This window comes from Pseudophryne corroboree, chromosome 5 (assembly GCF_028390025.1).
Source record: "Pseudophryne corroboree isolate aPseCor3 chromosome 5, aPseCor3.hap2, whole genome shotgun sequence".
Taxonomy (NCBI): domain Eukaryota; kingdom Metazoa; phylum Chordata; class Amphibia; order Anura; family Myobatrachidae; genus Pseudophryne; species Pseudophryne corroboree.
This window is the reverse complement of record NC_086448.1, coordinates 717,788,793-717,806,741: the sequence shown is the minus strand read 5'-3', so window position 1 is coordinate 717,806,741 and position 17,949 is coordinate 717,788,793. Positions and strand designations below refer to the sequence as shown.

Genomic DNA, 17,949 nt, shown 5'->3' with positions numbered 1-17,949 from the left:
GAATCTAGAATAGGGCTAGTGCAGACTGCTAGTGCTATGGTGTCCAACGATATTCAGAGTGGGCATCTCAATCTTTTCACATACAGATGAATCCCTGTATGTCAGGGAAGATATTTGCATAAAATCGCGGACATGACTGCGGCAAAAGATGCAGACATGAATCAGGCCCACACAGGGGCGTTTCAAGAGAGAAGGGGGCCCGCGTGCATCTTCTGTTGTGGGCCCCCTCCTCTCCGGCAGCAGTAGACTCTGGCATATAGCATATAGCCAGAGTCTACTGCACATGCGCAGGTCTCCGGGAATATGGCACCCGCGCCTTGTTCCCAGGGACATCATCAGTGCGCATGTGCAAATCACTTGGAAATGGCTGCGGTGCCCATTTTCCAAGTGATATGTGCCCGCACTGTAGAGACGCCACCGCGGGACTCCGGAGGGGTAAGTATACAATATGGATGCAGTGTGTGCGGTTTGGCTTGCCCCGAACCTAGGGCCCCATGCACTCCGCACCCATTATAGAAACGCCTATGGGCCCACAGTGTTCATTAAAGATCTGGATGGATTCTCTTTGAGTGGTGGCCCACTCTCAGTATACCAATAACACATATTTGTGCAACCCCCAGCAGTGTTGTTATTCATGATACAAGCCGGCCCTAACCAATATGATGCTCTAGGTAAGATTTTGGCTGGTGCCCCCTAGTACCGCCTCCAGTTCCACCTCTGACCCTGCACCGCTTTCCTAGCACTATCACCCCTCACCCATAGCCGTACTCATTTTGGTGCTCCTACCGCCTATATTCTAAATAGGAACAGTGCTCCTCACAGTAGTGCCCCTTATTCACATTACATCAAACTGAATTGCTCCTTATTCACATTACACCACACCATATTGCTCTTTATTCACATTAGACCACACAGTAGTGCCCTTTCTATACGTTACGCAGTAGAGCACCTATTACACATAATGCCACACATTAGTAATGCATTTAAACACATAATGCCACACAGTAATGCCCCTTACACATATGACACACAGTATTAATGTCCTTATAAACATAATGCACCTCACACCTTTATTAATACCCTTATACACATAATGTCCCTTACACATACAGTATGCCGCACATTATTAATGCCCTTATACACATATTGACACACATAATGTCCCTTACACATATGCCCCACATTATTAATGTATTTATACACATGACAAACATAAAGCCCCTTACCCACATGCCGAAAACTATTTCACAACCAACCCACCCACACACAGCACTCACAAGGCCGCTAACACTGCTTCTGCTTGGATACAGATTTGTCCTCATACTTCTCGCCTCAATACGCCATGCAGCAGGAGATGCCTGGTGTGAGTCAGCAGGCAGCTCTGCTAACGTCGGGCACCTATTTTGTTTGACAAAAATGCATCTTATTTGCATTGCTATGTGACTAGGATGTACAAGCAACTTCCACTGATTAAAATGATATGCAGCATGCCTGTATTCTGTGTGTGACTGTGGCTGTATCTGCATACAAAATGCTACATTACAGTGATTTCCAGGAATACACTGTAACTAATCATTTTGTATGCAGATACAGCCGCAGTCACACACAGGATATAGGCATGCCACATATCATTTTAATCAGCAGAAGCTGCTTGTGCCCCTAGGCATTCTAAATGCCCTGGCATTTGCCTAGTTTGCCTATGCCTAGGGCCGGCTCTGTGATACAGTACACTTATGATATGATCATGAAAATAAAATATCCAAAATCACATCAATATTTTACCTTCCTTATTCTCCATTTAACTTGCACATATATGATCTAATGGAATATGCATGCCTGATTTAAATGCCATCATCACCAAGATTTAATTAAGAAGCTGGTGCTCTTCAGTGAAACTAGCTTTGAGCTGTATTTTAAACTGTTTTATCTTTAAATACTTAGAACATCCCGGAGTCCGTGGTCAGCGCTCTATTTGCTTTGGACGTGTGGAGTTATAGTTCCCAGTGGAGAAGCAGCTGGCAGATACTAATAGCTCCTCAGACAGAAGCCTGTTCAATGGCCAACTTTAAGTACATTTATACTGTATTTATTATCACATCATAAGAGTGCACCTGTTGTTTTGTATTTCATATATAATAATTTCACGCTTATTGTGGATAGTAAGGTTTATTTATTGACTACCTCAGTCAGTTACCAGCAGATGTTTTGTGATAATTACATCCTTTTGTAAAGCCTACCATCAATACCATTATCATACAGCAGCTGTCGCCAAGTGACCTATATGATATTATATATGATAGTGCCCAACCTTGCACTGCTAGTCACATGCATCAGTTCCAAACATTGCAGCAATTACCAAAATCACTAACATATTAGGAAGAGATTGGAACTGTTCAATTCATTTGTAGACTCCAGCTTAAAAAAAAAATTAGTGATAAAAAACTCGCTGGTCAGGAAGGATTAGGGAGCACATTACTGGTCATCTGTGGCTGTATGTCAGGGTGATATGGAGTGTAGGCTCTGCAGCATGCTGAAAGTCAGGGACTGTTACAACTATTTTTGAAAGCAGCTGATCTGCATTTTCTGCAATTCTCCCATTACTTACGAGCTAGAAAGCTAGAAATTATTGGTTGACATGTGCCCTACTGCAGCCAGCAGTTTTTACTAATAATATAGGGGGTCATTCTGACCCGATCGCACGCTGCACTTCTTCCCAGCGGTGCGATCGAGTCGGAAGCGCACACGCTTCGTAGCCGTCGCCTGACAACGACGCCGGCAACGGCAAGAATAACAAAGAAACCCAATCGCTGCTGCGATCGCAAGAAGAATGACAGGAGGAAGGCGTATTGGGGCGTCAACTGACCGTTTTCCGGGAGTGATCCAGCGAACGCAGGCGTGTCCAGGCATTTGGAGGGCGGATGTCTGACGTCAAATCCAGGACCTGCATCGCTGGATCCGTCGCAAATAGTAAGTAGGTCTAGGGCTGGTCTTGTTTTGCTTGAACCTTTTTTAGCATAGCAGGGCTGCACAAGCGTTCTCAGCCCTGCTATGCAAAAAAACCCTCCCCCATAGGTGGCGTCAGGTTGATCGCACGAGCAGCAAAAAGTTGCTACGTGCGATCAACTTGGAATGACCCCCAATATTGTTCTACCTTTCTGACTTCATTCTATATTTTTCTGCCATTTAATCAGATCTTTATATCATCAGGCACAATTGGTTAATTTTCATTGCAGTAGGATGCTACACACTGCTTGCATGTACAGTACTGAAGCTGTACCCCAGAAGCAGATTTGTGTTGCATCCATAGAGAATGAAACAACTTTGTCTTATAATGCAATACATACACAGGTCCAGCAAAGTGGTGAGTACTGCTGTCTCATAGCACTGGGGCTATATGCTCCATTCTGACCAGGATACTGATACTATGGTGTAAAATGTGTACGTGTTTGTATCCAGGTGTTTGCATAGGTTTCCGGTGGATCCCCCCGTTCCTCCCATAGTCAAAAAACAACATGCTGTGTTAATGGTAGTGTGGGTGTGATAGAAACAGGGCATGGTGTACAGGGTAACGGTCAGGGAAGTTGCTGGTGTACAGGGCATGGACTGGCTAGATGATGATCCTGGGCTGTCCAGTTGCGATGCAGCCCCTGCAGCATGTACAGACAGCTCCAGTAACTGGTCATGGCCATGTTCCCCAGTACCAGGCCCTGATAGATCTCCCTGCTGCCCAGGGCAGAGTACTGCAAAATATGTTGGTTGTATAGTATATAAGCATTTACAATAAACATTCTAATAATAATATATAATCGAAAAGTACAGAAGGAAGCACAATTAAAAGCACTTCATTTAGAAAAAAGGAACAGGGAGAAATAAACAAGCCAACAATACCCCTATTACACCCAAATCATGGGTCCAGCCCAGGATGCTGTACATGGGTTTCAAGCCGTGTCACTGCGGCTTGACCCCAGTTTACACCGCACGTGCCTAGGGATGACACTTGTGGTGGTGAAGGGAGAGGAGGTCGGGGTGGGCACAGTATGCTCACTTGCGTAAGAGCCATGCTGGGCCAATGGCCCAAATGAGATCAGAATACAGTGACTTGGTTAACTTACAGCCTTTAGGAATAAAGCTAAATAGACAGAGATGAGCTCACTTCTACTGAAATATAATTATATATCCGTATATAGCTAAGGAGCAGCATCTAGACTAAGGCCCAGATTTGCAAGCCTTGGAGGGTGATAAATAGCACAGTGATTACGTACCAGCCAATCAGCTACTAACCGCCATGTTACAGGTTGTGTGAAAAATGAGTTAAGAGCTGATTGGTTGGTACTATAATCACTGTGCTATTTATTACTCTCTAAGGCTTGATAAATCTTGGCATAAGTGTCCACTGAGAGGAGTTCTGTTATAATCAGCTACAGAAACTGAGGGGAATCATTACACAAGTTATCTGAAGGAAAAGATAAAGTGACTGAGTCGGACACTAATGTCTTGTGAGTATCTTCCGAGGTGGAGCAAAATCTAGATGAACTAATAAAAGGGGCTTAGTCTTAAACATGAGAGAGTTTATCACACTGATTGATGTGCACCAACAAGAGAATGAGCAGAATGATTAATAGACTTACTGAATGTTCAAAGGTATAGGTATATGCATATATCAATATACAGTAGCAATTATTTTAATTTGCTTGTAAAGTAACAGAAATAATTTCAGTAATGGTAATGGCCTAATGCATAGAGATTCCTAAACTGCATTCTCTTCAGAATGTTTAAGTTTAAGACATGGAGGGGGATGAGATTGGGGCGTCGACGCAGCTACGGGGCAGCTAGGTTGGGTAGGCAGAGGACTACTTGAAACATGAGAAAGTATTGCAGCCGTGCAATGCTTTCGCATGTCTGCGGGGGGGGGCTGGATCCGGCATGCGGGATGGACTTGCCCTGTGCTGGGCGTCCACCCGTATGTCAAAGAATTTGATTGTAGATGTGCATTTTTTTGCACATTTATGATCAGGTCTGAATCACCCCCTTAATATGTGATGTTGTTTGTTAATGTTTAATTTTGAATAATTTACCTACAATCTCATGTCGGAGCCGCTTGTTAAATAAACCAGGATTCTTTTTATCTGGTGTGTTCATATTGTTTGTGTGGAGTCCAGTTGCCTTCGCCTCTCTGCCAGGGAAGAAAGAGAAAATTCAGCTGCTGCAGTGAACCTGCCTCTTCAAACCAACCCAATCCACCAAGTCACCATTGGTGAGTGTCACATTATAGCGGGGCAGTGTCACACATGTGCGCAGCCATCTTGCCTGAGGTCAGCTTACAGTTACTATTACAGCCAGTCACAGAGACCTTACTACTCACATGACTCCAGTGTCCAATCGTGAGTGCCCTATAGTATATAAACCATTCCCAGGCACTTGTTTTCAACAAGCATCTACAGCTCCACTGTGCGCACAACATCTATTCACCACTGCTCTGCAGAGCAAGGTGACAGGTGCCTCCCAACTGTCCCCCCTTCCCAACCGCGGGACACTGTGGCTCGCAGGTGGGCCCGTGGGACAGTGCCCAAAAGACGTATTGTCCCGCATAATTTGGGACAGTTGGGAGGTATGCACCTGCATTACCATTGCATGCTGCCAGCACCAGACTGCTTACCTTCATGCAGCATAACATCTAGGGTGCCTATTTCTGCTTTCTGACGTCAGCGTGTTATTCCTGCTACTATCCACAGTACCTGCGTGCAGTTCCTGTTCCTACCAGCAGTCCACACTCTTTACAGAATGCACATAGGGGGTCATTCCGAGTTGCTCGTTAGCAGATTTTAGCAGAATTGCACACGCTAGGCCGCCGCCCTCTGGGAGTGTATCTTAGCTTAGCAGAATAGCGAACGAAAGATTCGCAGAATTGCGAATAGAAAATTCTTAGCAGTTTCTGAGTAGCTCCAGACCTACTCATGTACAAATTGCAGACGAAGGGCAGCGGGACTCGGAGGAAAGGCTGTGGCCACTGAATCGTTACGCACTGTATACACATTCAGACTCCATTCCACACAGATGTACAAATGACACACATCAATCTGATCAGTGCAGGCTAGCAATGTAGTTTTGTCACTTCTAGCTGTTTTATTTGAGTGAATAAGATGCCTGGCATTGCCAAGTCATGCAGACCTTTTTGTGCGGTGAGGGGCTGATTTGCACTGAACTGAAGCCGCAGTGTAGAACACATCTGTGCAGTGCAATGCTTTATTTCTTTATTTTCTGACTGATCCACTGCTGAAACTATTTGTTTGATAGTGTTTTATTTCATAAAAACTTCTATAAAAAAAAACAACATACTGTACAGGGTACATAGTTTAAAAGGTTGTGGATCATAGGGTCTAAAGTAACTAGGTTGACAGTCATAGGTCGACCACTATTGGTCGACAGTGACTAGGTCAACAACTGAAATAGGTTGAAACAGTCATTAGGTCGACATGGAAAAAGGTTTTGGTGTCGTCTTCTTCGTAAAAGTGATTGGAAACCCCAATTAGTGCAGTGGGTATCCGGACTCCAGGTCGACACCAATTGGTCGACACACCTTAGGTCAACATGGACAAAAGGTTGACATGAACAGGGTCGACATGGAAAAAGGTCGACATGAGTTTTTCACTTTTTTCTTCATTTTTTAAACTTTTTCATTCTTTACGATCCACGTGGACTACAATTGGGAACAGAAACCTGTGCCGAGCAAAGCGGTAGTGGAGCGAGGCACCTTGTCCGAAGCATGGCGAGCAAAGCTAGCCATGCAAGGGGACGCAGTGAACTAATTGGGGTTCCCGGTCACATTACTGAGAAAACAACACCAAAAAAACATAAAAAACTCATGTCAACAATTTTTCCATGTCGACTTTTTGTCCATGGCAACCTAAGGTGTGTCCACCTAATTGGTGTCGACCCTGAGTTCCAGACCCAGTGCAGTGTCCCCTCGCATGGCTCGCGAGCTTCAGGCAAGGTTACTATTCCCAATCGTTGTCCACGTGGATCGTAAAGTATGAAAAACGTTAAAAAAATGATTTAAAAAAAAAAACATGTCGACCTTTTTCCATGTCAACCTTGTCCACGTCGACCTAGTGACCATGTTGACATATAGACCATGTCGACTTAATGCATGTGGACCAATAGTGGTTGACACTATTGTTGAGTCATCTGATCAAACTTATTATCCAAACTACCCTCTCCCAATCAGCTGGAATACTGTATATAGCAGCTGGAATACTGTATATATAATATGATGAAGAAAATCTGTAAATGTACAATATTGTACTCTTCCTGTATATTATATGATGCTCCATATTGTACATGTCTTTTGTAGTACCTGCAGCTGTGTTTAAAAATAATGTGTTTCTATTAATGCATGTATGTTGTTTTGAAATGAACTATTACTAGAGTTCCATGCGCTTTCACACCTGCAGCCCCTGCAAGCACCACATCATAAAGCCACAGCAACACTGTGCAGGGACTGATACAGTATATTGTCTACATGCTGGACCACCCACCTGCAGAGTACAGAGCACATGACAATCAGGAGAGGGGGGGTTAGTCAGAGCCCAGACCCTACTGCTGGCTCCTCCCCGCACAGTCCTGCATCTGCAGGAGCTCCTCTGCTTTGAAAGCTGGTGCTCACTGTGTGCCTACTATCACCCAGCACAGCACCGCACAGCTCCCTGACTCTGCATCAGTAAGTAACCAGTCACCTTGTGATTCTTATTTCTAATAACTGTCCAGCTCACAGCATCCATCAGCCTCACTGGCACTGCACACTCTGTAAGTATAGAGATTTCCTGTTTATAGATACAAAGTTACAAATCTTCTGTATTGCATGCATGGTTTACATGAGTGTGGGAGTTTCACTTGCTGTAAATATGTATAGAATGCATGCAAAGAAATTTGTTTAATTCCTGGAAGTTATATATAAACAGTACCAATCTCCTCTGCTGCACTGTCAGTTAAATCTTTCCAGTCAGCACTTTGTGGTTGGATTATATAGTATTTCCCATCCTATTATTTTATTTTTCTTTACATCCAAGGCGAGTGCGGAAACTTTCTAAATGATCTTCAAAAATGAACATTTAAGTACTGTGGACTGAATTCCTGTGCTGAAATCACACACTCCTATTTAGCCGTTTCATGCTGCTGTCTTCACACAGGAGAATACTGGAAGTATATACAGCCAGGTTTGGCTTGGAGTTCACCCCCAAAGAGTTCCCAGACCTCTCACCATGAATTCTGCTGCAGGAGAGTGGCTCAGGGTCGCTGTCTGGCTATTCATAGCTCAAACAGTTGCTGCAATGTTGATTCCTAATGCCACACAGTTAGAGAGCCTCTTGGAAAAGTATATGGATGAAGATGGTGAATGGTGGGTTGCCAAACAGAGATCTAAGAGGGCCATAACGGAGAGTGACATGAAGGTCATCCTGGATCTGCATAACACCTTGAGAGGTCAAGTGTATCCTCCTGCTTCCAACATGGAGTATATGGTAAGATTTTTATCTTTCTGTCTTAAATGATCAAATAACTGAGTATGATCTATTCTATTGCCGTAAGCTAGAGTTGAAGGTGCATTTCAGTTTCATAGGGTCATTTATTAATGAGTGATAAATTTCACTGTGAGTGATAAATTGCCCCAGCCAATCAGCTCCTAACTGTCATTTTTCAAACACAGTCTGTGACATAGCAGTTAGGAGCTGATTGGTTGGTGCAGTTTATCACTCACAGTAAAATTTATCACTCATTGATATATGAGCCCGATCTGACCGAAACTATGCCCTTTCTTGAAATAGCATAGGTCAGAGTTTAGTAGCTTAATTCTCAAAATCCCCTGATGGGCGATATTTGTGACCTAATCATGCATAGACTAATCTGTCTTGACTTGACATTATCTCATTCTGCAGGGAAATGTTGAGAACATGACCTGTTTGCGCTACTTGATTTAAAAGCTGAAAAAGTGACATTTAATTTGTGTTGACACTGCGTCTTACTATGTCCATTTTAGTCATTCCATAGCAATCACTAGAGGTCATCATCTTGCAGTATTATCTTTGTGTCTGCAGAGAGAGGCTTTTATAGGGCTCAATGAAGGATAACTCTATACAAAAGTGAAAATTGTGATTTAGGTGGAATTGGCCCAATAATTGGATAGTGTGTATGCAGGAGCCCCGGACCATTTGAAGCCAATAAATGTCCAGATCGGGGGGAAATTATATAGTGTGTGCTACATAAGCAATGTCGTTCTTCACCTCCTGATCGAGAGATTAAAGGGAAATTACAAACCGAGCAAGAAATTGCTCAGTGTGCAAGAGGATTCACCGATCTTATAATTGCTCTGTCAGTGCATTTATCTTATCAGTGGCTTTACTCGTCCTTACCTGGCAGATGCCTGGCACTGGCAACACACCTGGTAATTCCAGTCCTGGCTCATAATGAGTGTTAAAAAGCTTTGGGCTAAACACATAAGAATCAGTGAAGATTGCTCTTGAGCTAATACCTTCAAAATCTATGTTGTACATACAGTAGTGGTTCCCAAACCGTGTGCCGTGGCACCCTGGGGTGCCTCGGGGCACTTGCAGGGGTGCCTTGGATTGGTGGTCCAGGACCAATTCAAATTATTTATGGTCAATGTAAGGTGAAACCAGTGCTTGTGTCTGCCAATCATAAATGATGTGGACAAACAGAGGCGAATCCTGTCCTTCACCTCATAATTAAACTTAAGGATGATATGTAAACACAATGTACTTAATTTAATATATTTTTCTAAATTTCTCAATAAGAAACCTTTGGCCTAGGGGTGCCGTGAAAAAAATTCTGATACTGTAAGTCGCCGTATTTCCAAAAAGTTTGGGAACCACTGGTTGTACATATTGCAGATACCGTATCATTATTGTGTGAGACACTGCAGTAAATGAGCTAATCCTGAGGCACATTTATCAATGAGTTTTAGCTATTTAAAACTCATTCCATATGATTAATGGTTGCTCCAGCAAATCACCTCCTAACGGTCATGTGTTTAAAATAATGGCAGTTAGTAGCTGATCGGCTGGAGCACCATTAAAATGGGCCCCAATATGTTATATACGTTCCATGTATAGTAACAGAGAGACAGTATTGTATGCGTAATGACTGGCCACATGACTAAAGGTTATCTATCCAACTAGTCAACTTGTTGGATGGTAGGAAAGAAAATCTGGTAATGTATGTTAGCAAACACCAGGCAATGGATGTTCAGACAAGTTAGTTAAATCCATTTAATTTTGTTTGAATGAGCATTTTTGACGATATTTGGCCATTTGGGAGCAAATGGTCCAGTGTTGTTTGCTGCCATACAGTATATTACTAGATTTCCCTTCAGCCAGCCAATGAAAGATAAGCTTGTGGTTTGTGCCAGCTTTAAGGGGTCTATTTATCAAAGGTAAAAAAAATCTCAGGGCTAGATGCATCATCGCTGGGAGAATGATAAAATGTAGAGAGATATAGTACCAGCCAATTAGCTCCTAACTGTCATGTTACAGGCTGTGTTTGAAAAATGACAGTTAAGCCCCATACGCAGTACCCGATCCCCGCCGACGCTGATATTGTCAGGGGGCCGGCATTGGCAAGTGCATACACACTTGCCGATGCATCCGGGACAGGCAGCGACGGCGGGGGTGGGGGGGTGAAGGGGTGGAACGACGGCCATGCTGCATCTGCAGCATGGCTGTCGTTGACAAGGCCCTTCCTCGTGTGTACATGTTCAGACAAGGGAGGGGGTCGTTGACGATGCGCGGGAGTGCACATCGTTAACGACAGTTAGTGTGCACACTGGACGAGATTGTGAAAGATCTCGCTTAAATCAGCCATTCTGAGCAAGATCTTTAAAAATCTCGTCTAGTGTGTATGGGGCTTAAGGAGCTGACTGGCTGGTAGTTTTTCTCTTTCCATTTTATCACTCTCCAAGCAATAATGCATCTTGCTCTGGAGAAAACTGGCATTTTTTTACGGATGTAGGGATTCCTCCTATTTATCAAGTCCCGCAGACTGTAAATGGTCAGGGACCACTGATGGTGGCCTTCATAGGGACTTTCCTGTTATAGTGTCCTTATGTAATGCATGTGGGGAAGTTATTTACAGCATATTGAAGACAAGGCTGCCCTCCTATGCTAAAACATCTCATAATGCAATATCAAGTGCCATAAAAAGACAAAAAAGGCTTTATTATTCAAAAAAAGCATTTTTTTCTTATTCTAACTGTATAAAAATATAATAAATTCTTACCTTTTTTCCCCCCATTTATTTACATTATATGTTTTTGACCAATCTGTACATGGAAGCCCAAGACTTAGGTTCCAGGCACAGTGCAGGGTCACTCATTAGCAGTAAGGATCTGACTGGCCGGTTATGCGGTAAGGCTAAGACCACACATAGCGGCCAAGAGGGGCCCACTTGGCCGGGAGGGGGTTCTGTGTTCACATGGATCCTGTTCTGTGGGATGCCGGAGACACACAGGATTCCAATGTAACACAGTGCGGCACAGTTATGTGTTCACATTGAAATCCCTGCGGTCAGACCCAGCTGCGGCGGGATTGCTGCACATGTGTGGGCGCCTGCATAGGCACTCTACTTCCGGGACCCGTAGCCTTAGTATTGACAAGGGAACTGACCATCACTCAGTTTCCCCGGCGATTATATGTCGATAAGTGGACTTGAAAATATTTTCTGTCGTCTCAATAAATACCTTACTTCATAACTTCTACAGTATAGTGGCTGCTATGGATCATCTTTAGACTTCACAGCAGCTGTGGTTAAGTGTGATGCTCTTGTGAGAGACAGTGACCTGTCCACTCGGGTGCTTGTGTAAGTGAGGAGAGGGCTGCCTGTGATGGGGTCAGGGCCATGATGTGAAGAAGGCACTGTGGTGGCCAATGAACCTTTCTATGAAACAATAGTTAATGTGAGATGTAACCATGTTTTGGCATAAACTGAAGCTGCTAATTGGTTAATGGATCAATTAGTTCATGTTAGTGACGTGAGATGGGTGGATTAAATCAAAAGAATTGGTACTATGCTGTGAGCCTGATGAGTATTATCAGATGGCCATCATTACACCCGCATTGCTTGCATTGAACTAAGGTGGTCATTACGAGTTGAGCGGCAGCTGCATTTGTTCACAGCACAGCGATCAGGCTAAAAAATGGCAGTTCTGTGCATGCGTATGCGGCGCAATGTGCATGCGTGACGTACAGGCACAACAAACGATGCAGTTTTGTACAGGGTCTAGCGATGCATTTCAGTCGCACTGGTTGCCGCAGAGTGATTGACATGAAGTGGGCGTTTCTGGGTGGCAACTGACTGTTTTCAGGGAGTGTTCGGAAAAACGCAGGCATGCCAGGGAAAATGCAGGCGTGGCTGGGTAAACGCTGGGCGTGTGTGTGACGTCAAATCCGGAACTGAATAGTCTGAAGTGATCGCAAGCGCTGAGTAGGTTTTGAGTTACTCTGAAACTACACAAAATTATTTTTTGTAGCCGCTCTGCGATACAACCGTTCGCACTTCTGCTAAGCTAAAATACACTCCCAGTGGGCGGCAACATAGCATTTGCACGGCTGCTAAAAACTGCTAGCGAGCGATCAACTCGGAATGACCCCCTAAATGCGGATGTTACGTGTATGCCGAGTTGTGCACGCAGTATCTCTGTGACCTGTGGGTCTGTGGGATCCTGGAAATTCTAAAATCTTGGAGCACCCCCTTTATTTATTTCAGGGCTCTTAGATTTCTGGTCATTTTTTTAAGTTTAAACTAATCATGAGTGAAGGAACACCAGGACTGTATTTATTACATGTGTAACTTTGTAGATATGTACAGTAGCTTCTATATAAAATGTGACAGTAACATGCAAATCGCATCCCACTGATACTGTAGCATACTTACCTTCTGCCCCAGACTGTCCAAAAGATTAACACATTTCATGTGGCCCTCCTAGTCTATGGCAACAGTAGGCAAGTCTCCTGCATTCGCTGCCCACAACAGTAAGTATGTACTATGGACTGGGGCTTGGTTTCCACTTCTTGAAACAACGGCCTAATTCAGATGCGGTCGCAATATTCAAGCAGTCGATGTTTTCTTACTACGCATGTGCCTGAGCTGCAGCGAACGAATTGTGATGTCGGTCACACCGAGGAGTTAGTCACAAGTGAGCAACAGGTAGACAGCGTTTAGGGGTAACGGGGAGTGGTCGGATTAATGCAGGTGTGTCATGGTCGTTAAGGTGGGGCTTTCCGGGCATGCATAAATTAGCAGTTGCCATCTTACTTGCTACAGGAGAGCCCTCAGCGTTCTGGGAGAGCAGCTCAGCCAGCGCATCTTCAGAGGCACTTACAGTCTGCGACATGACTCTATTAGTGACGTTGGTACAGATGTATTAGCAGTTATATGCCGTAGGACGGAAATCATACAACAGCACTGGGCATCCCTATGCTCAGGGTAGCTTCTGCCCATATTAGCATATATTTGCGGTTGCAAATGCCAAAAGCTAGCAACAGCAATCGCATGAACAACCACATCTGACTTAGGACTAATGTGCATACATTTTGCATTATTGTATAGAAAAAAAAAAGTTGTGCATGTCCAGTTTAAAGGGACCTTTTGTGTCTGCTCCACTACTTGAATCTCATTTAGTTAATCATGTTCTGGAAGTGAAAAATGTTCTGCGTGTTGGTACATACTGTATGCTGATGAATGCACCTAGTGTGTATGTTTATGCCGTAACATTTTAAGAGGGTTAAGATAAATCTTTTGAACACATTTTGAGTTCATTAAACTGTCAGGGACAATTCAGTTCTTGGCCATGTGGGGTTGCGGCTGTGCCGCAGTGGTTCCCAAACTTTTTTGAATCACGGAGCCCTAGAGTTTTAGAATTTTATGAAGGACACCCCTCAGCCAAAAGTTTCTTATTGAGAAATTTAGAATTTTTTTTTTATTACGTAAATCATGTTTATATATCATCCTTAGGATCAGTTATGTGGTGAGGGTCAGGATTCGCTTCTGTGTATCCACATGTTTTATGACTGAAAGCCACAAGCACCGGTAAAGTTTAATAAAGTTTCATGTACTTAAGATAGTCCATCTGTGTCTGGACAGTGTTATTAATAAATACTAATTCACAGTTACCATGTAAAGCACAATTAAATGTAAACCAAGACACAACATCAAAGTACTAATTAAGTTAAATTAAATTAAATGTTTTCTTCCCATTTAAACAATCAAATGGCGATCTGCTTTCATGTCTCGGATGGATTGCAGATATCACATAAACAGTGTGAATAGTTAGTAGTGGTCACAATATTAATAGTATAGGTGGGAAGGATTAAGATGGACTCAAGTAATCAGATGAGGCTATCAAACGTCAGTTTGTATTTGTCACCAATGGGTGGGGCATCCACAGTTTTTTTCTCCTGATTTGCTGTGGTCCACGTGAGATGTATTTGGGTGAATGTGTATTACTGATCTCTCCACGCCACTCCATATTCTGCATTTCTGAGTGTAAGGCATTGCTTATGTATAACTCTACATTATGGGGGTAATTCAGACCTGATCGTAGCATCAAATTTGTTAGCAGTTGGGCAAAACCATGGGCCTAATTCAGACTTGATCGTAGCCGTGCTAAATTTTATACGGCTATGATCAGTTACTCAGACATGAGGGGGGGGGGGGGACGACGACACCCAGCACAGGGCTAGTCCGCCCCGCATGTCTGGCTCTGACCCGCCGCACAAGTACAAAAGCATCGCACAGCAGCGATGCTTTTGTACTTGACAAGTAGCTCCCTACCAGCGCAGCTCTTGCGCGCTGGCAGGAGCTACTTGTCACTGTTCGGGTCGCAGCGGCTGCGTGTGACGTCATATAGCTGCCACGGCCCGCCCCCCACACGGTCCGGGCACGCCTGTTTTGCCCGGCCTGCACCCCTAAAACGGTGGCCAAATGCCACCGGCCCGCCCCCTCCCGCCCAGCGACCGCCTCTGCCTATCAATCAGGCGCCGGCACATACGCAGTTCAGACCTGATCAGCTAACATGTGCAGAGAGATTAGATTTGGGTGGGGTATGTTCAAACTGAAATCTAAATTGCAGTGTAAAAATAAAGCAGCCAGTATTTACCCTGCACAGAAACAATATAACCCACCCAAATCTAACTCTCTCTGCACATGTTATATCTGCCCCACCTGCAGTGCACATGGGGCCTAATTTAGACCTGATCACTGCTGTGCGTTTTCCCATGAATTTTTTTGTTTTTTACAGGAGAGGTCTAATTGGATTCCTCGTAAAAAAAAAAATATATCGGTAAAGTATCAGGAAAAATCGCAAAAAAATCCTGTTTTTCACTCCCGATACTTCATGGCGGGTAATAAGATACTGCCCATAGTGTAGCTGTAAAAAATCCACAAATCAACAAAAAACAGAAAAAGATGTATCACTCCATCTTCAATATATTTCCACCCTTCTCTTACCCTAAGGATTTATTCTCCTGAAGGTTAAAAAGAAAAGTAAACTTAAATGAGTATCATATCAAAAGAAAGCACCATCTATCCTGAGAAAGTATCAAATAATTTTTCCGTAACAAGGAATAAGCCAACCAAGATCATTCCTCTTGAAGCTGAGGCATTGCAAAGAACATGAAATACGGTTAAGCCCTCAAGTGACAAGAACTTTCCAGTTATCATTTTATTGACACAATAGTGTGTACGAGATCCTCGGGGGCCACAGGCGCTAAGTATAAAACCGTGACCCTGACAGACATGCTGGAGATCCCAAGTCAGGTTGCAGAGTCAGCTAGCTCTATGTGAGTTTAGACAAGTCACTTTGTCTCACTGCCTCTCCGAAGCCAAAACTGTATTGCCAACTGCACTTGAACAATTTGGAATACATCACAGCATTCCGTAAATATGTAAAACAAAAAAGTGTGCGAATAAGTCATTGTCGGCACTCCTGTGCTCCATATTGGAAATGTGCACTTGCACTTTTTCTTTTTTTTGGGGAAGAGTGGGGGGCGGGGGGAGAAAAAGCCATCCAGAAAGGAAATAATATAAAACAGTCTCTTCCCTTTTCACTTCTACTGTATAAGGAAACACTCCTGATTACTTTTGGATTACTTCCAATTGACACATTCGTGACAAAAACCTCCTTCCCCTTAAGTTTTTTTTTTAGAGCATTTAAATTCCCTTTCCAACCAGGCTGTTTCTAGTGTGGGAGAGGGAAAGCAGACTAATTAGCCTCCTTGCCACATTTACTAGCTAAAATCCATTTATTTGTCATATTTCTCATGTGCTTACATTTTACAGTAGGTGCATATGTGAGACATATGTTCAGAATTTTAAAGATGTTTATGGCAATATTATAGAAAAACTCTTTCTGCAGCTCACTTGTATAAAGTTGGCGTGAAGAGGACAAACATGTGCAGTGTGGGTAGAATTTCCTTTCCTTAAAAAATCATCTAAAGGACCTTCAGCATTGGAGCCGTGAAATTCTATCTCATATTATTCATACCGGCCCCAGCTTTGTATTAAAATAAAGTAAAAAACATTTGGTGGTATTTCCATGAATTAAGTTTAAAAGTGAACTATTGCCTCTGTTTATGTTACAACCATCGATTTAACCAAGTTTGGCAACAGAGTTTTGCAAATTTAATACAATATTTTATGCTGAGAAGTTCTTTCCTGATTCTAATGGGACACTGAATTGAGAACCTGTTTCTGATTTAAAAATGCACTAAGTAAAATGTACTTAAATTGTTTATTACACATATTTTGAACAGAAGAGGTACTTTGTTCCTTGGAATATAATCTGCCTATTCCTTAAAGCGACGCTACCATGTAGGTAGGAAACAATCGGTAATTGCTTTGCTGGTAACTGGTATGGAAATAGTTTGTATTCCCAAACATGGCTATCCACTATTTATTTACATTATTGAAACGGTGTACCTAGTGGGTTGTTGGCATAGAATGATTAATTCATTAATTAATTTAACTCTCTTCCCAGGACTCCCAACCCAGACCATATGGCCACCATCACTGGCTAATATCTTACGTCTTTTTTCAAGGATGAGGTTCACAAGATCTGATCTGATATGACATAGTGTTATTTTTACCCATACAACAACCTGCTCAATTCCTTTCCCATGTCCTCACATACTGTACCTTCTCTTTATTTGTCCCCAAAAAGTCATCTAGTGCGGCTCCATCGCACACGAGCATTCCCGGTGTGACTAGGCGATCCATCCGTCTAGTCACGCCGAGAGCGCACATAGACACTCCCATTCAAGTGAATGGGGTGCGTGCGCGCCCTGGACGTGGCAACTAGCGTAGCTCCATCTGTACTCTTCTTATCCACTCAACCTATTCCCTGCACAGATCACTCAATTACAAATTTTCCCCAGTACACCAAGGGGCATTAGAAATAAGATTCAAAAAATGACATGGTAGTAGATAATCCAGAGATTTTAGTTACATATATTAGCAAAAATATGGTAAGCCTCCAGGCCAAACATCAATTCTTCTCTGATACTGAGATCACTGAATTGCTCGCTCCTTTGCTCATTGTTTAAATGTTTGCCTCTCCTGTCCTGGAACAAAAGCCAAACCCCCTGATTATCCTTCCATAACTCAGATGACATGCACCCACAAGCTTGTTTCCAGGGCCGCACTGGCCATCTAGCACTTAGGGCAAATGCCAGAAGGGCTGATGACTGGCACATAGAAATAAGAGCTGGCTGAGCAGCTCCGCCTCCCAGTGCTCTGCGCGGTCGCCTGGCATACAGAGAGATGGGGGACAGGCTCCTGTTATTCGTGCTTTCTCCCGCTAGCTGTTACCATTGCTCTGACTGAAGTCAATGATTTGATCACTGTTAAGTATAAAAGCCATATCGTGCTTCTAATGCTCCTGAATTT

The 17,949-nt window shown here is 43.4% G+C and overlaps 1 protein-coding gene and 1 long non-coding RNA gene across 4 annotated transcripts in view; one reads left to right on the top strand and one right to left on the bottom strand.

The window, feature by feature from the left end:
* Positions 1-17,949, bottom strand: part of LOC134928338 (uncharacterized) — a 246,329-nt gene that overhangs the window by 78,473 nt on the left and 149,907 nt on the right. The gene's annotated exons all lie outside the window — the stretch shown is intronic.
* Positions 7,634-17,949, top strand: part of CRISPLD1 (cysteine rich secretory protein LCCL domain containing 1) — a 197,229-nt gene continuing 186,913 nt past the window's right edge. The window contains exons 1-2 of one of the 2 annotated variants that reach the window (XM_063923972.1): positions 7,634-7,717; positions 8,067-8,516. In XM_063923972.1, coding sequence (XP_063780042.1) covers positions 8,259-8,516 — 258 coding nt within the window. In that variant the 5' untranslated portion in view covers positions 7,634-7,717; positions 8,067-8,258. The remainder of the gene's footprint in view (positions 7,718-8,066; positions 8,517-17,949) is intronic. The other variant, XM_063923971.1, reaches the window with a different exon arrangement.